Source organism: Balaenoptera ricei, chromosome X (assembly GCF_028023285.1).
Source record: "Balaenoptera ricei isolate mBalRic1 chromosome X, mBalRic1.hap2, whole genome shotgun sequence".
NCBI lineage: Eukaryota > Metazoa > Chordata > Mammalia > Artiodactyla > Balaenopteridae > Balaenoptera > Balaenoptera ricei.
The window spans coordinates 7195027-7213606 of NC_082660.1; the positions used below are offsets into that span (position 1 = coordinate 7195027).

Here is an 18580-nt window from a genome sequence, read left to right on the forward strand (position 1 = left end):
ACAGCAGAAATTAACACAACGTTGTAAATCAGCTATACTTCAATAAAATAAATTTAAAATAGGAAAAGTGTCTGTGCTCCAGCTGTTCTCGCCTCTGATTCTCCCTTCAGCTCCTTGAGGTACCCCTTAGCCCCGCGTGGTAGTAAAGGAAATGCAGGCCCAGCCCAGGGAAGCGGCCTGGCCCAGACACTCAGCCCCTGTGTGGCTGAGTGAGGACGGAACCCAGGACTCCTGACACGTTGTCTGCCTGGCCCTCCCACTTGCCTTGATGAAACCTGGTTGGCCAGAAATCAAGAAGAAAGTCTTAAAAACAAATGGACTGAAAGCAACCATTGATTTGGAGGCCACACAGAGAGCTGTCCAAAGAAATGCAGCTAGTGTAAATTTAAACAAATAGGAGGCCTCTTTTCAGCAGTGACATGGAACATTACAGCAAGGGTTTGAAGATAACCTGGTTTCCAGTCATGATTTACTGTCATCTCCAGTAGCGGACCCAAGTGTTCATCAGATGTTCAAGGTCATGGTTCCCTTATAGAGCTTTATCCTGCTTAGTCATCATTTTGCTTTAGTGGGGGGGCGTTCCTTCTAGCAGATGGCTTTCAGCCCTCCTCTTTGCAGAAGCCTCAGACTCCCACCCACCCCCATTCGTCTTCACTGCTCCATCCCCTTCTTTCAGCAGTCCTTCACTGAGTATCGTCATCAACATGTTCTAGAAATGGAATCTACTTTGAAGAGCAGTATCACGTGGAGAGATAAGAAAGTTATGCAACCAAACTCTATACCCAACCCAGATAAAGAGAGCAATCAAGGACGTATTCAAGTCTTGGCTTAGAAGTGGGTTTGCACCCAGTTCTTGACAAGTTGCCGGCACTGTATCTGTGGCTGCCGCTGATCCAGAGCCGCTGGTGGTCCAGCTGGGAATGGACTTGGCATCCACCTGGAGAATTTAAGAATTCTGGTTCCTGTGCCTGTGGGTCTTAGAGTAAGTAAGTAAGGTTAAAAAGGTGAATCTTGGAGTCACATAGTCTAGCGTTGAAATTCTAGTTCAGCCTCTCATCACATGTATGAACCTTGGACAGCTTATCTTATTTCTCCAGCATTTGTCTTTCTCGTGTGTAAAACAGAAACACCAACTCTGAACAGCTGCTGTGAAGATTGAGATAATGGACACAAAGTGCCCAGGTTTGATTAAAGGTGGTAAGGTAGTCAGAATCTGCTGTGTTTCATGTGACTTAAGTAGCATTGCTAACAAATATCATATATTAACACATATATGTGGAACCTAGAAAAATGGTACAGATGAACCGGTTTGCAGAGTAGAAATAGAGACATAGATGTAGAGAACAAACGTATGGACCTAAAGGGGGGAAAGTGGCAGGGGTGGTGGTGTGATGAATTGGGAGATTGGAACTGACATGTATACACTAATATGTATAAAATGGATAACTAATAACCTGCTGTATTAAAAAATTAATAAAATAAAATTCAAAAATTAAAAAAAAAAGTAGCATTTCTATGGCCCTGTGTTACTTGAGGGAATAAATGAGTGGGTGAGTAGATGAATGAAATAATACTTATGTAGACTGAATTTTGTATTTCCCTTCCGAACACACACAGACACACAAATACATATGCTGAAGCATAATCCCCAGTGTGATATTCGGAGGCAGAGCCTTTAGGAGGTGATTAGGTCATGAGGATGGGGCCCTCGTGAGTGGGATTGGTGCCCTTCTAAGAGGCCGCACGGAGCTCTCTTGCCCCTTCCACCTTGTGAGGTTACAGGGAAAAGACAGTCATCTGTGGACCGGGAAGTGGGCTGTCACCAGACACTGAATTTGCCAGTACCTTGATCTTGGACTTCAGCCTCCAGAACTGTGAAAAATAAATGTCTGCTACTGACACCACCCAGTGTGTGGTGTTTCGTTATAGCAGCTGGAACAGACTAAGACATACACCAAAAGCTTGACTTTTCTCCCACAGCTGCTCCATCAGTCACTGAGATGTATTTGTCAGGAGCCCTGGTCACAGTCAAAGCTGTGCTCTGGTGGAACACTCTGTAGAAGTTCCTAGGTGGAATTTTGTGGTGGGCTGCGATTGGTGTCCTACTGCCTGAGTTTGGAGCTAGTGACTGGGGTCTGTCAGTTACCCTCGGGAGATCTCAGGACCCGATCCGTAAAAGGGAGAAAAGAGAATGAGGGAATGACTGCAGAGGGTTACAGAATTAGGAGGAAGTCCTTGGAGCAGTGCCTGAGAGTGTGTACCGTGTAAGGGCTGGCGGGTGTTACTTTATTACTACCGCGGCAGGCGTAGTCCTGCACTAGACCTTGTGGAGATACCAGGAGGGTAACAAATGGCTCTCAGTCCAGTGTCCTGTCCCATCAGCTGGTGGAGACACGAATGGAAGAGATGGTAGGAGCCAGGTGGGCGGGGCTGTCACCCAGGAAGAATTCTTACGAGAGAGAAGCCGTTGTGGCCCAGAGTATATAGGGATGAGCCCATGAGATGGGGAGTCCGGCCAAGAACCCACTCTGTCTTGCTCCATCCATTGACCTCAGATTTTTCTAGTCTCCCCCTTGCCGGAAAATGAGTGATAAAAGCTTGGAGATTAAGACTGTCTACAGGGTGGCAGAGACTCGGGGGGATAGAGTCATTGGTTAACACAGGGGTGGGTGGTTCTGTTCTGGCAGGAGTGGGTAGGGGAACGGAGGGCAGAGAGAGAGAAAACAAGTTAGAGGGAGAAGGGAAGGCTGACTGCAAAGGGCGTTTGTTCATGTCCTTCAGAGAGTAGGAGCAGAGCGACCCTGTGCGGGGAGAGCCTCCGAGGTGCTCTCCTGTACAATCTAATTTAGGGGGTTACACTGCATAAAGAAATATACACTCTCCTGTACAATCTAATTTAGGGGGTTACACTGCATAAAGAAATATACACTCTCCTGTACAATCTAATTTAGGGGGTTACAGTGTATAAAGAAATATACACTCTCCTGTACAATCTAATTTAGGGGGTTACACTGCATAAAGAAATATACACAAGTTAATAGCAGCTACAGTACTACTCTTGAAATAAGTATCAAGTGCCTATTCTATATATTCTTAATAACGAGGCCATGAGCAGGAGGTGGGGTGAGGAGGAGAGAGTGGAGAGAGAAAGGGACGCAGATGCAGACAGAGCTCTTCTCGCATGAGGGAACATTCCCATCTGCTGAGCGTTTTGTTTATTGCAAAGGCTGGTTGTGTTTTGGTAACGAAAGGCAGAAGCGCTGAGGATGTTGACTCTGATGGAGGACGGGGGGCCCGCTGGGCTGATGAGCGTGAGTGTGGCTCGAGAGGCAGGGAGACCCCCGCCAGCCACCCCCCAGCACGTAGGATGAGCCAGGGGTGATGGGAAGGTGACGGGAGGGCGCTCCTGGCGGGGACGCCTTGGGAGCGGGCTGCCGGGACCCACACAGGTGAGGGTCCTGACGGAGCAAAAGGCAGCCCGTGCCCCGGACCCGCACCCCCGTCCCCCACGGACCCCAGGTCCTCCTGCCCTGCGCCCTCCTTCAGTGAAACAGGCATTGCCTGCTACCTGCCGTCACCGTCCTGACTTTTCTCCCAACGTTTTCATCCAAGCAGCTCCATCCACGCCTTATCTGCAAGCGCCTCTCACTTGCCTAGTGTTGTCAGCAGCTTCCTACAGAGGCACTTGGCGAGGGGTGCTAGGGGAGGAATGGGGGAACCCAGCACCTCTTAGCCAAGGGGATCGCCCAGGTTTTCGGTTAATGACCCAAGGCCACACCACTGAGTCCGGACCAGCCTCTTTTTCTTCGGACAGTGGGTGGTGAGATTCATTTGCCGTGAGCGCTGCAAGGAGGGCGCAGGCAGACATAAGCATGAACTTCTGGAAGGAGCCCTGCAAACCCAGGCACAGAGCCCTGGAGTCTGATTTCTGTAACAGAAACCGTTAACCCGGGCAGACACGGGCCTGTTTCGCTTTTAATAACGCCGAAAGGGCTCTACCTTTGCAGCTGTTTTCCCGTCCCGTGCAAGCAGAGGCTTGCCTTGGTCTGCATCTCTCCCTCTCTCTGCCGGATCCTGCCCACGACACCCCACATCAGAGGCCGGGCATCCTACGGCCACATCCCTTCTGCTGTTAAGCGCGTCTGACATCAGCGGTGCCGCCTTTTATTTAGGTCTCAGTGGCTGTGCCTTCCGCCCTCGGTCCAGGCTTCACAGAACCCTGGCCTCCCTGTCTCGTTGCAGGTTTCTCCCACTCGGCGTTCACATTCGGTATCGAGAGCCACATAAGCCAGTCCAACATCAATGGGACTCTAGTGCCGCCGGCTGCCCTCATCTCCATCCTGCAGAAGGGCCTGCAGTATGTGGAGGCCGAGATCAGCATCAACGAGGTACGTGCACCCCGGGGGCGGGCCCAAGCAGCGCAGACCCTGGAGCGTGCGTGCGCGCTGGGAAGACGCGTCACCTTAGCACGCAGTTCCCCACCATCTCTCACAGTCAGATAGGGTTCCTTCTCTCCTTGCGGTAAATACTTTCTCCAGTGAGGGATGGCGCTTCTGTTGTACCCAAGGAGCAATCTTCCGAGGCCCTTTAGGTGGTTGTGTTTTCCATATCCATGCGCAGATCGCCAGCTGTTGATTGATGTCACAGTACGTTGCCAAATGGGAAAAACACGCAGCAGATCTGCAGCTGGTTTATATGGTCATCCCTGGGTATGCACCGGGGATTGGTTCCACGACCTGCCCCAGGTACCAATATCTGTAGTGCTCAGGTCCCACGGTTAGCCCTCCTGTATCCGCAGATTCCGCATCCGTGGATTCTACCAACCGCGGATGGTTAACATAGTAGTAAATGTGTTGAAAAAAAAATCCGCGTATAGTGGACCTTCCCAGTTCAGACCTGTGTTGTTCAAGGGTCAGGGGTACTGCAGGACAGGTGTGGGCCTTGCACGTGCACAGAAAACGCCCTCCCCCCTGGAATATTTTGAGCAATGCAGTTGAAGAGGGATCCTAGGAAACATTTGCCTAGAATCTGTGTTTCGTGTGAACCCGACAGAGGGCACAGCCCGAGACCACGGAGGATAGATGAGGACTGTTGTGTTCGAGAGGATTCCAAGGGATGGTTTTGTTACTCATTGAAGAGCTGCAGGGGAAGGGGGCACTTGTATCCATAATTATAAATTTAAGTCACTCCAATTTGTTTGTGTCCCCTCCCTCGTTATAGATTGGGGCACAGTGTCCCCTCCCTCTTTATAGATTGGGACACAATGAGTACTTGGGCCAACTTCATACCAATTTTTAAATGGGCTCTTTTGGTTGAAAACAGTGCCCCTCTCCCCTTTTCTCTTTTGCTCTTGGGATCGTGCTGTGAAGATGCCCAGGGCCTCCTGTGATATCCGAGGCCTCCTTTGCATCTCGGTCTGAGCCCCTCTTATTTTCACCGCACTTCCCGCCCTTTCTCCTTCTTTCTGCCCTCGTTTCTCCCACCTCGGTCTGGCACGCCGCTCTGCCCCAACTTCCCGCCTTCTGCCACGGTCCATCCTGCACAGCTGATGCCGTCCACTGCCCACATGCCCCTCTGTACCACCAAGTGTCCCCTTCCCAGGTCACAGCACCCTCGGGCCCATCTTCCCGAACCCTTCCAGTTTCCTCCATCCCCTCTCCCTCTGAACTGCTGTCACCCTTACAAGCCTGTCTTATGCATAGCATTGAACTCCACTTTCTCTTCAGCTTTTAAAACTACAGAAGGAATGTATCTTGTGTTCTGTCACGTGTATCCCTCTGCTATTTTCCACAACCCCACGTCCTTGAAAACACCGGAGTGTCTGCCTACCCTGTGCTCTTTTTTGCCTAGCAACAGGCAGTCTCCTCTTTCCTTGTCTTACATTGGGTGCCTGGGATCTTCCACCAGCAACTTGAGGCCCCGTCGCGTCTCTCTTTCCACAAAACAAACACGTGTGGGGATAGGGTTACAGGACCCCAGAGGCCCCACCAGCTCTCAGATTGTGTGATGCTGAGTGAGACTGGATTTCCCTTCCCCCTGCCCCTGCGCCCCCCCTGCCCCTGCGCCCCCCCTGCCCCAGCTTCCACGTCTTTCATCTGCGGAGAAGCCCCCATACCTTCTCTCCCTTGGCAATTCAAAGTCCAGTGTGTCCAGAGGAGAACGAAAGGTCGTCTCATTTGTCACTTAGGTTTCGGGTAGTTAAGACAGTGTGCTTTTAGAGCTTACGCTAGAAGGTTTTTTGTCACCCTGGGCAGTTACAACCTTTTGCAAAATCATCATCCATTTGGGGCTTGAATATACGAAGAAGGAAGGTGACGTAGAAGCCGGCTGACCAGTTGGTCAGCACTGGCCCCTCCGTGGCTGGAACCCGGGCAGCTGATGAGGTGACTGGCTATTTTTTCCCATGTTCTGTATTATTTTATATTGTTCCCTTATTTTCAAATATTGTGTAGTAACCTGTAGTCAGCTGGGGTGATGTTTCATTCACACACTGTGTTGCTGAAACTTAGGTCCTTCGGTTCTTTCTAATTTATGAGACAACAGGCTAAAACGTGTTTGCACATCCAGTAGACACACTGAGAGGCCCTGAGTTTCATGTGACTAACATTTGGAGCGCTTTCTAGGAAGAGAACTCTCTCATGTGTTGCTAAGTGTGTATGGAAATGTTTTCATTATCGATGGAAGCCAGAGACTCAAAGGAAGTTCGGAAAATAGGAATGGTAACTAAACAATGCTGTTGTTAGACTATCATGGCTGTGTTAGTCTGTGCCCTGCTCGCAGGAAGTCATTTCATGTGGTAGCAGATGTGTGGGTTTTATTACATCAGGCGGACAGACGCATTAGGAATCAGATCGTGAGTGGTGCAGGAATGTCTGATTTGGGCCCGCGGTGTCCGAAGATACGTCTGTGACATCAAAGGGGAGTGGTTGCACACTTGTCAGAGCGCCTGGGCGGGGTTTCCCCCCCTCGGCAGTCTTGACACTTGGGGGCCAGATCACTGCTTGCTACGGGGCCGTCCTGGGCCCTGTGGCGTGTGGCGCAGTATCCCTGGAGACCATCCACCAGGTGCCAGGAGCACCTCCACAGTCGTGACAGCCAGAAATGCCTCCAGACTTGACCAAGTGTCCCCCGAGGGGATAAAATCACCCCCCTGTCGAGGACCAGTGCGTCAGGGGTAGCCCTCTTGTCGTGACAGGAAGTATCCGGACTCAGGTGGGTATTTGCCGAGTGTCGGGTGCCCTGTGGCAGCAGCAGGCACACCGGGCCCGCCACGACGCTCACTCTTGCCGGCCCCTGCCCGCCTGCCCACTCCGTGATCCCCTCCCCTGGCTCGGGACGCCCGGTCCGGCGTAGCCTCCTCGGCGGCCCGCGGCTCCCGGGAGCCTCGTGTCCGTCCCCGCCGCGCGCCCGTCTCGCTGGGAGCTGATGTCTGTGCCTGGGCTCTGTCCGCAGGACGGCACGGTGTTTGACGGCCGCCCCATAGAGTCGCTGTCCCTGATCGACGCGGTGATGCCCGACGTGGTGCAGACGCGGCAGCAGGCCTTCCGAGAGAAGCTGGCGCAGCAGCAGGCCAGCGTGGCGGCCACGGCGGCGGCGGCGGCGGCGGTGGCCCCGGCGACGGCGGCGGCCCCGGCGGCCGTTTCCCAGCAGAATCCACCAAAGAACGGCGAGGCCACGGTGAACGGGGAGGAGAACGGAGCACACGCAATAAGTGAGTGCGGGGCTGCAGAGCTTCGCGCTCCCGGCAGCTTCTCTCTCTCCTCCGAGCCTGGGCAAGTCCCGCAGCCGCCTTCCGGGCCTGCCCGCTGGGCGGTGCGTATGCGCGACGTCCGGGTTTCCTGCCCGCTGCGCGGTGCGTATGCGCGACGTCCGGGTTTCCTGCCCGCTGCGCGGTGCGTATGCGGCGACGTCCGGGTTTCCTGCCCGCTGCGCGGTGCGTATGCGGCGACGTCCGGGTTTCCTGCCCGCTGGGCGGTGCGTATGCGGCGACGTCCGGGTTTCCTGCCCGCTGCGCGGTGCGTATGCGCGACGTCCGGGTTTCCTGCCCGCTGCGCGGTGCGTATGCGGCGACGTCCGGGTTTCCTGCCCGCTGGGCGGTGCGTATGCGGCGACGTCCGGGTTTCCTGCCTGCTGGGCGGTGCGTATGCGCGACGTCCGGGTTTCCTGCCTGCTGGGCGGTGCGTATGCGGCGACGTCCGGGTTTCCTGCCCGCTGGGCGGTGCGTATGCGGCGACGTCCGGGTTTCCTGCCCGCTGCGCGGTGCGTATGCGCGATGTCCGGGCTTTTCTGCCTGCTGCGCGGTGCGTGTGAGTCGACGTCCGGGGTTTGCTTCCTCCGTGGCCGGGAGGGCTTCGTGCTCTGGTTTGTCACTGAGATCTTTGGACACGACGTTCTTCACTTACATGTCTTCAGCTTCGGGAGATCGTGCTGCTCTGAGGACTCATTTGTTGCCCCTTGTGATTGCTGTCCGGCACAGATCGGAGGCCCGCGCGCCGTCCTCCGGCCTCGCGGACAGACTCTGACCTAACGCTCGGAGCTCCCGGTCACTGACAGGGCACCCGGCCCACACAGCAAGTGCCGTCTTACTTGGTGGTTGCAGCAGGGTCCCCGTTAGGTAATGGCCCAAAAGTGTGTGGCAGACAAGTCGGAGAGCGTGAATCTTTGCCCAGGGAAGCTGCCGGCACTTTGACGTGCGGCTTATCAACTCGGAGACGGCTTCAAGGTCTAAGCTCAGAGCGTGTGTGCGCGTTGCGCACGTGCGTGTGAGTGTGTGCACGCGCGTGTGTTCTTCCTCCTTTGAAACTCATTTCCCTCCGAGCGGCCGTGCCGCCCCCGCGGGGGCAGGTCATTCCCCCACCTCCCCGCCCCGGCACAAGCCCGCTCCCGCTCGAGTCGAGATGCAGCTCCAGCGCTGCGCGGGAAGCCGGGGCAGGCTGCAGCGTGGGGTACGTTACAGCGGGATGGCTTAACGCCCATCTGTCTAGCGTCAGATGAAAAGACCTCCCGCCGGCAGGCCCCATGATCACTGTTAACGAGGTCCAAAATGACGGGACAGGGAAAGAAGAAGAGAAAATAGGTGGCTTGTACCCACAGATCATTTGTGGGCTGCCCACTCCCATGGGATACATCCCTCAAGGCGCCAAAAATAAAGAAAACAGGAAGGAGGTCCGTGTTCTTGTCTTCTTAGTCTTCCGCCCCAGGCAGTGATCGTAATTGGTGAGCTCTGAGGAATGTATATATCTGCCGAGACAGAAATTTTGCGCAGTCATAAATTGCACCGTGTATTTTAAATCTTATCCTCTAAGGGAGTGTGGCCACGTGGAGACCGGTGCATGCCTTCAGGAACGCTGGCGGCTGGCAGGCAGGTAGCCTTTGCTTCAGGAGTCCCTCCCTGGGCGTTGCTTTCCACCTGAGGGCTGGCCGGCAGCCCATCCCACGTGCACCCACTCTCACTTTTTTCCCACGAACTCTAGTCCCACCTGCTTTTTGCTCCCATCTCGCTACAAGGCAGGCTGTGGCCTGAATGTAGTCTCTGAAGTGATCCTTCGTTCTGATCTTCAAGAATCTTGTTTCTTGTGCCACATAGGGGGAAAACGGCCACTATCCAGGGTGAGTCTCTTCTGGGTGGCACTTAGCATGCCTTGTCACCCTTCCAGAGCCTGGACCCTGTGGGTCATCTGGAGGGAGGACTGCTTGGGTTCAGAAGCCTGGTGGTTCTGCTTGGCTTGAAAAGCATGGTACGTAGATGACTCCAGTCGGAAAATAGCATTTGAGTCCCAAGACCCTGAGGGTGTTTGAAGGCAGCGGGGTTGAGGGTGGCAAGCCTTCTGGCAGAAGGATGGCATGCCCCCGTGGTAGCGTCACAGATACGGAGCTTCACAGATGAGCGCCTCGCAGGGGTGCTTCCCGGTAAGATCTGCTGTCCCGTCCAGACAAGGAACCCTCCGGCTCCGCTCAGGAGCCGGCTGGCTGTTACCTTTTCTGTCCACTCTTGTTCCGGCTGTGGTTAGAAATTAGCCTCGCCCTAGTTGTAAAGAATAAATACCAGTCTTTATTCCTCTATCACGTTTGGAGACTGTAAAGAGATGTAACATATCTACTAAAGTACACAAAATGATTTGGTTGTAATCGTCATGGGTGACAGCACAGGAGGTTGTTTGTAAAACCCACACGCCCTGAGGATGAGTTTCCTTGGTATCCGTCAGACCTGTGTCTTTTCCTGTTTCCTGTGACAGATAATCATTCGAAACCAATGGAAATAGACGGAGACGTGGAGATTCCACCCAACAAAGCCACAGTCCTTCGGGGCCATGAGTCTGAGGTGTTCATCTGTGCCTGGAACCCTGTCAGTGATCTCCTGGCTTCCGGGTAAGGGTGTCCGGCTGGGGGTGCCCAGGGTCTGGGTGTCCCGAGTTCTCCCTCCCAGGACACGTGCTCCCTCCGTACCTTGTCGGTGGCATCTTCCCAGTGAGTGCAGACCAGGGTTGGGGCGCCCCGAGTACCTCAGGCTGTGCAGAAGTGCCCGGTCCAGCCGTTTTCTCAGCGGGGTGGGGAGCAGTGCACAGACACTTCAGATTACGAAGTGCAAAAAAGGTCGGGAAGAGAAAACCACTGTGAGTCAGCGATATCAGAAAGACGGAGGACCCCGTGCCGAGGACGCCCGACCTAGGCAGACAGCAAGTAGTGACGAGCACTGCTGGCCGCGGGACCGGAAGCTGAAGGCTGTGTGTGTTCCTTGCGCAGGTCTGGAGATTCCACCGCGAGGATATGGAACCTCAATGAAAACAGCAACGGGGGCTCCACGCAGCTCGTGCTGAGGCACTGCATACGGGAGGGGGGGCATGACGTCCCCAGTAACAAAGACGTGACCTCGCTGGACTGGAACGTAAGCCTCCGCCACCGCCCAGACCCTTGAACATCTGCAAACCACAGCGAGGGCCGCCGTGATGGTGGTGGAGCCGGGCAGACGCAGGAAGGGGGCAGTGTTGTTGGTCAGCCCACCCTGGGGGGCTGGCCCCCGTTTCTGAGCGCTCCTCCCGAGGCCCTCCGTGTTGGCGGGCCTCTAGCCGGGTGTTCAGTAGCCACACGTTGGCAGGATGGAGTCTGGTGGTTTTATCGGGGAACCCGTTCTGCTGGCGCTCTATGCATTGTCACGAAGGAAAGATGGCTTCCCACCCTGACGCCTGAGCACCTGTGTTACGTGCATTTAATACGTGAGAGACACAGAACTCACTGACTGTTTTTTTTTTTTTTTTGATTGGAACATCTTTTGATTTTCTTGCCCTTTACCATGTTTATGCATATTCTGTCATTTCGCCACTCTTCTCTATTTGCATATATTGCTAAGAGCTCACCTAAGTCTCCAGGAGTCTCACGATAGCTTTTCGCACAGTGTTTTTATGGACATCCTCAGTGGTGAGGGGTTGCAGTGTGTTTCCCTTGCCCCCTCGCCTCCGCGATCGTTGTATGCAGGGAGGCTGTTTTGTCTCACATTTTACTTGAAGGGCAGTGCAAGCTAAAGTAGGCCAGCGTGACTGGTGAGTCGTGACTGGGAGCCTGTTGTTGACAGCGGGTGCTCCGGCCCAGGGATAACGTGAGGGGCTCTTCTTCAGTGCTGCCTCTACTAAGCTGTTTCTGTTGGTCTGTGTTTCTCCCCGGCCTGCAGAGTGACGGCACACTGTTGGCTACAGGTTCCTATGACGGTTTTGCGAGAATATGGACGGAAGACGGTAAGTCCTGACTCTCTTGCGTCGGGGTCGGAGAGGAGGTGCTTGGTTGGCCATCATCCGGCGAACAGACCGAGGCTCGGAAGTCACCCTGCTTGCTGTGTTTGTGTTTTACGTACCAGGTAACCTGGCCAGCACCTTAGGCCAACATAAAGGCCCCATCTTTGCCTTGAAATGGAACAAGAAGGGGAATTACATTTTGAGTGCTGGAGTAGACAAAGTGAGTGTTTGCTTAAGATACGTTGCTGTGATCTGTAGATGCTTATTTGTGTTTAATCTCAGATAACATCATGCTTTCTATGAATTCTGAGAATTCTGCCTCCCGTTAAGAAATCAGAAGGATCTGTTTTGTTTCTGTGGTTTTGATCTTAGTGTTCATTTATAGCACATCGTGTCTTAATGTACTGTAGACTGCTCTACAGACCTTTATCAGAGCTCTCCCCCTGCCCGTCACACCTTTTACTTTGAGGTTCATAGTTCACTGATGAAAGAAGAAAATCCCCAAATTGCATGTGTCCACTACTTGAAGAAGCTCACTGGCGTGGGGTGTCCTCTGCATAAACTGACACCCCCCCACAGTGATTTTAGGAACACAAACGGTTTTCTCTCCCCAGGCTTCTGTTTTCCTAATCTGACGACTTGTTGCTTCGCGCTGTAGACCGCAGGCTTCCCTGAGAGCAGGAGTAAGGTAGACACCCATGCGAGGGGCTGGGCTCACTGGGATGATGCGGCCCTTTTCACACAGGGGGAAATGGAGCCCCAGAGAACTTCACTACTTTGCCTCGGGACACATTGGTATAAAGTCGGACAGGAACTCAGGCCCTGGACGCCAATAACAGCTGCCCTTTAACTTTCACACTCCTCCAAAGAGTTCTTTCCATCTTCATCTCCTCCCTGCCCCTGAGGCCGGTTTTTACAATCATTTTGGATTTTCTGCCTGATTATCGTCTGTTTCTACCAGGCGATGAGCTGGATGGTTAGTGGAAATGCACATTTGGAATTCTAGTAGCCTCTGAGTCAGACACTATCTGCCGTGATTAGTCAACCATGGCAGGAATAATAGTCATGTTCTGTAAAGTGATATATTCTCGGGGAGGAAATGTAATTTAGGGATGTTGACTTTGACCTTCAGTGCTGTGCTTAACCCAAAGTGGCTAAAATGTATTTCAGTTTCTTGAAAGCTTTTGTGTAAGGAATACTTTCTTTTGCCCAGTGTATAGTTAAGGTTAAAACATCAACAAGTTGTTACAGTTATTGATGTAGTATGTGAAACTGTATCAGAATTGTGAAAGGGTTTATATGTTCTCTGCCTTGCCAGATTTGTGAGTGGCTCAATTAAGAAAAAAGTTATACTCCATCAAACAAAAAATTGTTGGGAATTCCCTGGCAGTCCAGTGGTTAGGACTCCACACTTTCGCCGCCAAGGGCCCGGGTTCAGTTCCTGGTCGGGGAACTAAGATCCTATATAAGCTCTGCGGCACGACCCAAAAAAAAAAATTGTTAATTGGTCTAGAGCTGGCCGAAAGTTTCAAAGATACTCATTGCTCTGAGTATTTCCTCTGAAAATTACTGCTGTTGATACAAAATAGAACTAGTTCTTCTTAAAGTAAAATCTTTATTAAACGTCATTGATAGGGAGGTGTAAAGGTTCCAATTCAGTTGAAAATTCCAGTTGATTAAGAACTAATTCCAGTGGTCTTCATCGAGCTACCAGATGGCTTCTTCCCTAAGTGTCTCCTAACATTAGTACGTTCATAAGCATTTGTGATTTACTTTGTTTTCCGGGGAGGAGATCATTTTTTTTTTTCTCCTTATATATAGACCAATAAATCAGTGCCAGACCCCAGTGTAACCCAATTCTCTACTCTGTCTAGTGATCCCAATTCATGGAGTGATGGTCAGGGGAATTTTCAGAAATACCCCTTTCTGCAGCCTTTCATTGGGAAAAGTGCCAAAAAGGTGTTTATCGTTACAGTTTTTTCAGCAGTTTTTCATGTTTGGGGAGACGGGGGATTTCCCACCAAAACTGGTAGTTTTGCGAGTATCAGTTACAGCTGCTGTGTCTGGTGGAGTAACCAGTGCGTGTGGCCAACTTCATGAGTGTGACCATCTGGGTCGTTAAGTGTAAGACACACCCTGGATTCCAAAGACACGGGTGAAAAGGAGAATGCCAAATATCTTGTTGATACGAGTATATTGATCCGATGTTGAAATGACAATATTTTCGCCATGCTGGAGTGAAATAAACTTTATTGTTAAAATTAGTTTTACTGGTTTCTTTTTTAATTTTTTAGTGTGGTGACTGAAAATTTTAAACTTTCTGTGTGACTTGCATGCTATTTATATACCGTTTATTGGACAGTGCTGCTTGAGAAAAAAGAGGGGCTCACTGCATTTTCTTGTATCATAAATTTTTCTAGAGAAGACTTTGCAAGAAGAATAGTAACTAACTTTTTTTTTTTTATTTTTTGCGGAGCACAGACAACAATAATTTGGGATGCCCACACAGGAGAGGCCAAACAGCAGTTTCCGTTTCATTCCGGTGAGTATTTTTTAAAATTTCCCTTTTTATTCTTTGTCATTCAAAAATAATAATTCAGAGTCCTAGGAAGTGTCCCTTAAAGTAATGGTGAATGCTTAGCGGATGGCGTGCACAGAATACAGCTGGTAGGGAGGAAACCCTTCTCACAGGAAGCACTGCTCTTGAGGTCTCCAACATACAGATACCCTCAGCGCTCGTTTGCTCAAAAGTTTAAAGACAAAGCGGCGAACCAGCCCCAGACCTGGTGTGGGCTCCTTTCTGCTGCTGCCCCAAGGGCGCTGTGTCGGGGGCGTCCCCAAGACCTCTCCCAGCATCGGCAGTTCACCCGGGAGGACTCCCAGGGCATGCAGTTGAATTCATAGCTCAGATGTATTACAGTAAAAGGATGCAAAGGAATGTCAGCAGAGGGCAAAGGCACATGGGGCGAGATCCAGACCTTCCAAAGGTTGTCTCCCGACGGAGTTGCGTAGGACTTGCTGGGTTCCCCGAGAAGCAAGCGGTGATCATGCATGTGAAAGGTTGTGTAAAGTCTGCAGAGCCCGGTGCCTAGCATTTCTGGTTAGTAGGCACCCTATGCCCGCCTGCACCCGAATTCTTCACTCCCAGGAGGAGCGTGGGATTCAGTATAAACCACGTTGTTTGCACAGACGGTGGAAGCACAGAAGCTTTCTTACCGGTTAGGGCACGGTGGGAAGTCCGAATTCCCGGACGCGGGCCAACGCCATCCTTGCCGCCAAGCCTTCCTACAGGGAGCAGTGTCGGGCCTGCAGTGGTCTTGCCTGCACGGACGTGTAGCTGCTGCTCTCGACCACACACGTCTCTGTGTGTGTGGGGTCCTCACCAGGCCACGTGGGGCAGCCAGGGGTCTAGGGGGTCCAGGTTCCCAGATTCCCACCTGATGCTTCGTGTTCCGCGTGACCCAGTCCTGTTGTGAGATGTGGTCTCTCACCTTAGGACAGAGATGGAAACTAATAAACTGTTAGGAGAAGCTGGCCTGAAGTTGACAGCAGGGAGTAGATGCCGCTTCCCTTCGCGGAGGCGTCGCCTCCATTGAGAGGGAATCGCTGAGTGTACAGGGTGAACATTTACTGTGTCAGGTGGCCCCGAGACAGTGTTTAGGAGGGGATCAGAGGGGCTTTCCTGCTGGGTATTTCTGGGTGCCTGGTGATGGTCTGGACCAGAGGACTGGCCCCGAGGCCTCCCCCAGGCAGTGCATCTCCTCCGTGCCCAGGGAGGGCTCCACGCGGGGGACGCGGTCCTGCAGGGAGCAGACTATGAGGAAAGGTCCCGACAAGGCCTTGACGCGACTGAGACGAATGTGTGGACGCCAGCGTCCGTTACTGCACGCGGCACGCCGTTCCCTCCTGGCGGAGGCAGACCCGGGAGGCGCCGGGGTGCACCCCGCCACCCTGGGGAGGCAGCCCGTCTCTTCCACGGCTGTCCTTGGGACCACACCGGGCACACCTGCTGCGGCTGCCGGTGAATTTTCTCATTGCTTTAGTCTGACACCGTTGATGATGTGGAAGTTGGTGAACATTTAATAGAATATGTTTCCCCACCAGGAAACGGACAGGGCTCCAAGAGCAGGCAGCTTGGCATCCCAGCGTGTGTCTGTGTGTGTCTGTGTCTGTGTGTGTGTATCTGTGTGTGTGTGTGTATGTGTCTGTGTGTATGTGTGTCTGTGTGTGTGTGCCTGTGTGTGTGTGTATGTGTCTGTGTGTGTGTGCCTGTGTGTGTGTGTGTGTCTGTGTGTGTGTGTATCTGTGTGTGTATGTGTCTTTGTGTGTATGTGTGTGTGTGTATGTGTCTCTGTGTGTATGTGTGTCTGTGTGTGTGTGTGTGTGCGCCTGTGTGTGTGTGTATGTGCCTGTGTGTGTCTGTGTGTGTATGTGTCTGTGTGTGTGCCTGTGTGTGTGTGTGTGTGTCTGTGTGTGTGTGTGTGCCTGTGTGTGTGTGTGTGCGCCTGTGTGTGTGTGTCTGTGTATGTGTCTGTGTGTGTGTGTGTGCCTGTGTGTGTGTGTATGTGCCTGTGTGTGTGTCTGTGTGTGTGTGTGCGCCTGTGTGTGTGTGTGTGTGTTTGGAGCGGGCAGCATATACAAAGCATTCACCACTGTCTAGCTCCACAGTATTTCTGTCATCCCATAAGGAGACCCCTTACCCATGAAGAACTCACTCTCCATTCCCGCTTTCCCCGGTCCCTGGCAACCCGGTCTCCAGGTTTTGATCTGTGTGTGTCATCTCCATGTCAGACACCTATGCTGTAGACTCTGCAGACCAAAGCAAGTGAGTCTGGTGGGTTTCCATCGTGCTTGGCATAAATCCCAAGACCGTCCCTACCTTTGTTGTCAGGAGGGATGCAGTGACAGGGCAGAGTCGTAGAACACCAGGTGTGCTAACTTCTGTGCTCATGTGCTGGGAGAATATCTGTAATGAAGAGAGCTCTGGCTTCTGTTTTTCAGAGAATGATTTGCCCAAAATAGCCATCGGTAAGGTTCGTCTAACAGTTTTATCTTAAGAGTTCGTGTACCAGGTCTTCCAGCGGAATATAATATTCCCAGAGCATTCCCAAGGTCCATGGAATGGCTTTCCATCCCACAGACCACATGTCTCTTGTGTCCTGAGAGAGCTTCTCACCTGCGGTTTTGCTGCCCATGAGGTCGACGCACATCCCATTGCTGGGTCAGGAAGCTCCGTGTGTTACTTGCTCTTTCTTTGTAGTGTCAAGTGGTGTGGTAGAGACTGTCCAAGATGGAAGAAAAGAAAGGGTGCTGTTTTTCAGGATGAAACACAGGCAGGGAGAGCGGTAGGGGCACCTTTCCTTAGCATTTGGTGGGTAGATCTGTGAAACAGCCTCGCCCCGTAGGTGTTCGTCATGAAGGCCTGGTGGGGGGCGTCAGCTGTTCACCATCAGCAGGAAGTGTTAGCTCAGAGCCTAACGGTGTTCCACCGCTCAGCAGTGACAAGGAACAGGTTACCAATAGACTATCGATAACACATGACGGCTTGGATAGGTTCTCAAGGGGGTTCTGCTGCGTGGAAAAAGCCAGTCTCCAAGGGTCACATGCTGGATGATGCCATTTACGTAACATTCTCGAAACGATGAAATTTTAGATGTGGAGCCAGAGTTTAGGGGTGGTCCAGGGAGGGTGTGGTGTGCTGATGACGTGGCACAGGGAGGTCCTCGTGGTGATGGAACAGGGTTCTGGATCTCGACTGCGGTGGTCGTTACACAGGCCTGCGCGTGTGATCAAGCAGTGCAGCACTGCACACTTGGCGCCCATTCACCTTCTGGGTCTGGGCGTTGTACTGTAGGGGCATAAAGTGCCACCAGTGGGGGAAGGGTACAACGTGGGGCCTCTCTGTTACATCTTCGCAGCGTCCTGCGATTCTGTGAGCATTTCAAAATTAAAGGTTTTTTTTTTTTAAAAAGCGAAGTAATGCTTGGCTGCACCTAGAGTGCTGCTGACGGTCAAACATCATTGGCCAAGTGTGGGCAGGGAGGCCACGCAGACCCCCAGAATAGCTTAGCCCTGTTACCTGTCCCCGCCCACACTGGATGGTGAGCTCCTGGGGGGAGGGCAGGGTCCTGGCAGCACCATCAACGCAGAATGGGGCCAGACACCTGAGTACACAGCATCCTCTGTTGAGATGGCAGGGGCTCAGCGCACGTTAATTCTTACAGCCAGGTGCTGGTCACCATCCCATGAAACGCCCACCAGATTGTCGCTCTTCCAGGCGTCTTAATTGCACACCCCACTGCAGAGGCTGGCCCAGGAGTTCATGATTTTGCTCGTGTAGTGTCGTAAACAGGAGCAGCTGCGGCTTTGCTCTTTGCTCTCTGGCTCCCAGGAACATGCTTCTGACCAAATGGATCCGGTTCCTTTGTTCCACTGGGCACGCGTGGGAAATGCAGCAGAAACCGGGGGCCCGTGCTGAACCGCTCCGCAGGGGGTGTGGCGCACAGAGATGCGCACCTGGGTTGTTGAAAAAGCCAGTGCTGCGTCCCGGCCAGATCCTCCCACCCGTAGCCTCTGTGTGGGGACAGAGCTGGACAGGGGAGCTAAGGGGATCCAGCCCTGCAGCTGTGGAAGGCTGGCGCGTGTGCACGGGCGCACCTCTTACCTGAAGGCTGAGCACGGGAGGGGGCAGTCCGAGTTAGCGTATCCTGAGGAAGCTGGATTCTTCTCCCAATTCAGTGCTGACCTGCCTGTAAGAAACACACGTGGGACACGGTTAGGGACCGATCTGTCGATGAAGATCTCACCAGGGGCTTGCAGGACTTAACCCTCTGTTTGCCCAGAAGCAAGGAAGT

The 18580-nt window shown here is 52.7% G+C and overlaps 1 protein-coding gene across 3 annotated transcripts in view; it reads left to right on the plus strand.

Moving 5' to 3' along the window:
- The window catches only part of TBL1X (transducin beta like 1 X-linked), a 226923-nt gene that overhangs the window by 195113 nt on the left and 13230 nt on the right, over positions 1-18580 (plus strand). For all 3 annotated transcript variants that reach the window (XM_059911768.1, XM_059911772.1, XM_059911769.1), the window contains 7 exons: positions 4243-4388; positions 7453-7711; positions 10236-10368; positions 10744-10885; positions 11666-11729; positions 11849-11946; positions 14208-14268. In XM_059911768.1, the coding sequence (XP_059767751.1) occupies positions 4243-4388; positions 7453-7711; positions 10236-10368; positions 10744-10885; positions 11666-11729; positions 11849-11946; positions 14208-14268 (903 nt within the window). The remainder of the gene's footprint in view (positions 1-4242; positions 4389-7452; positions 7712-10235; positions 10369-10743; positions 10886-11665; positions 11730-11848; positions 11947-14207; positions 14269-18580) is intronic.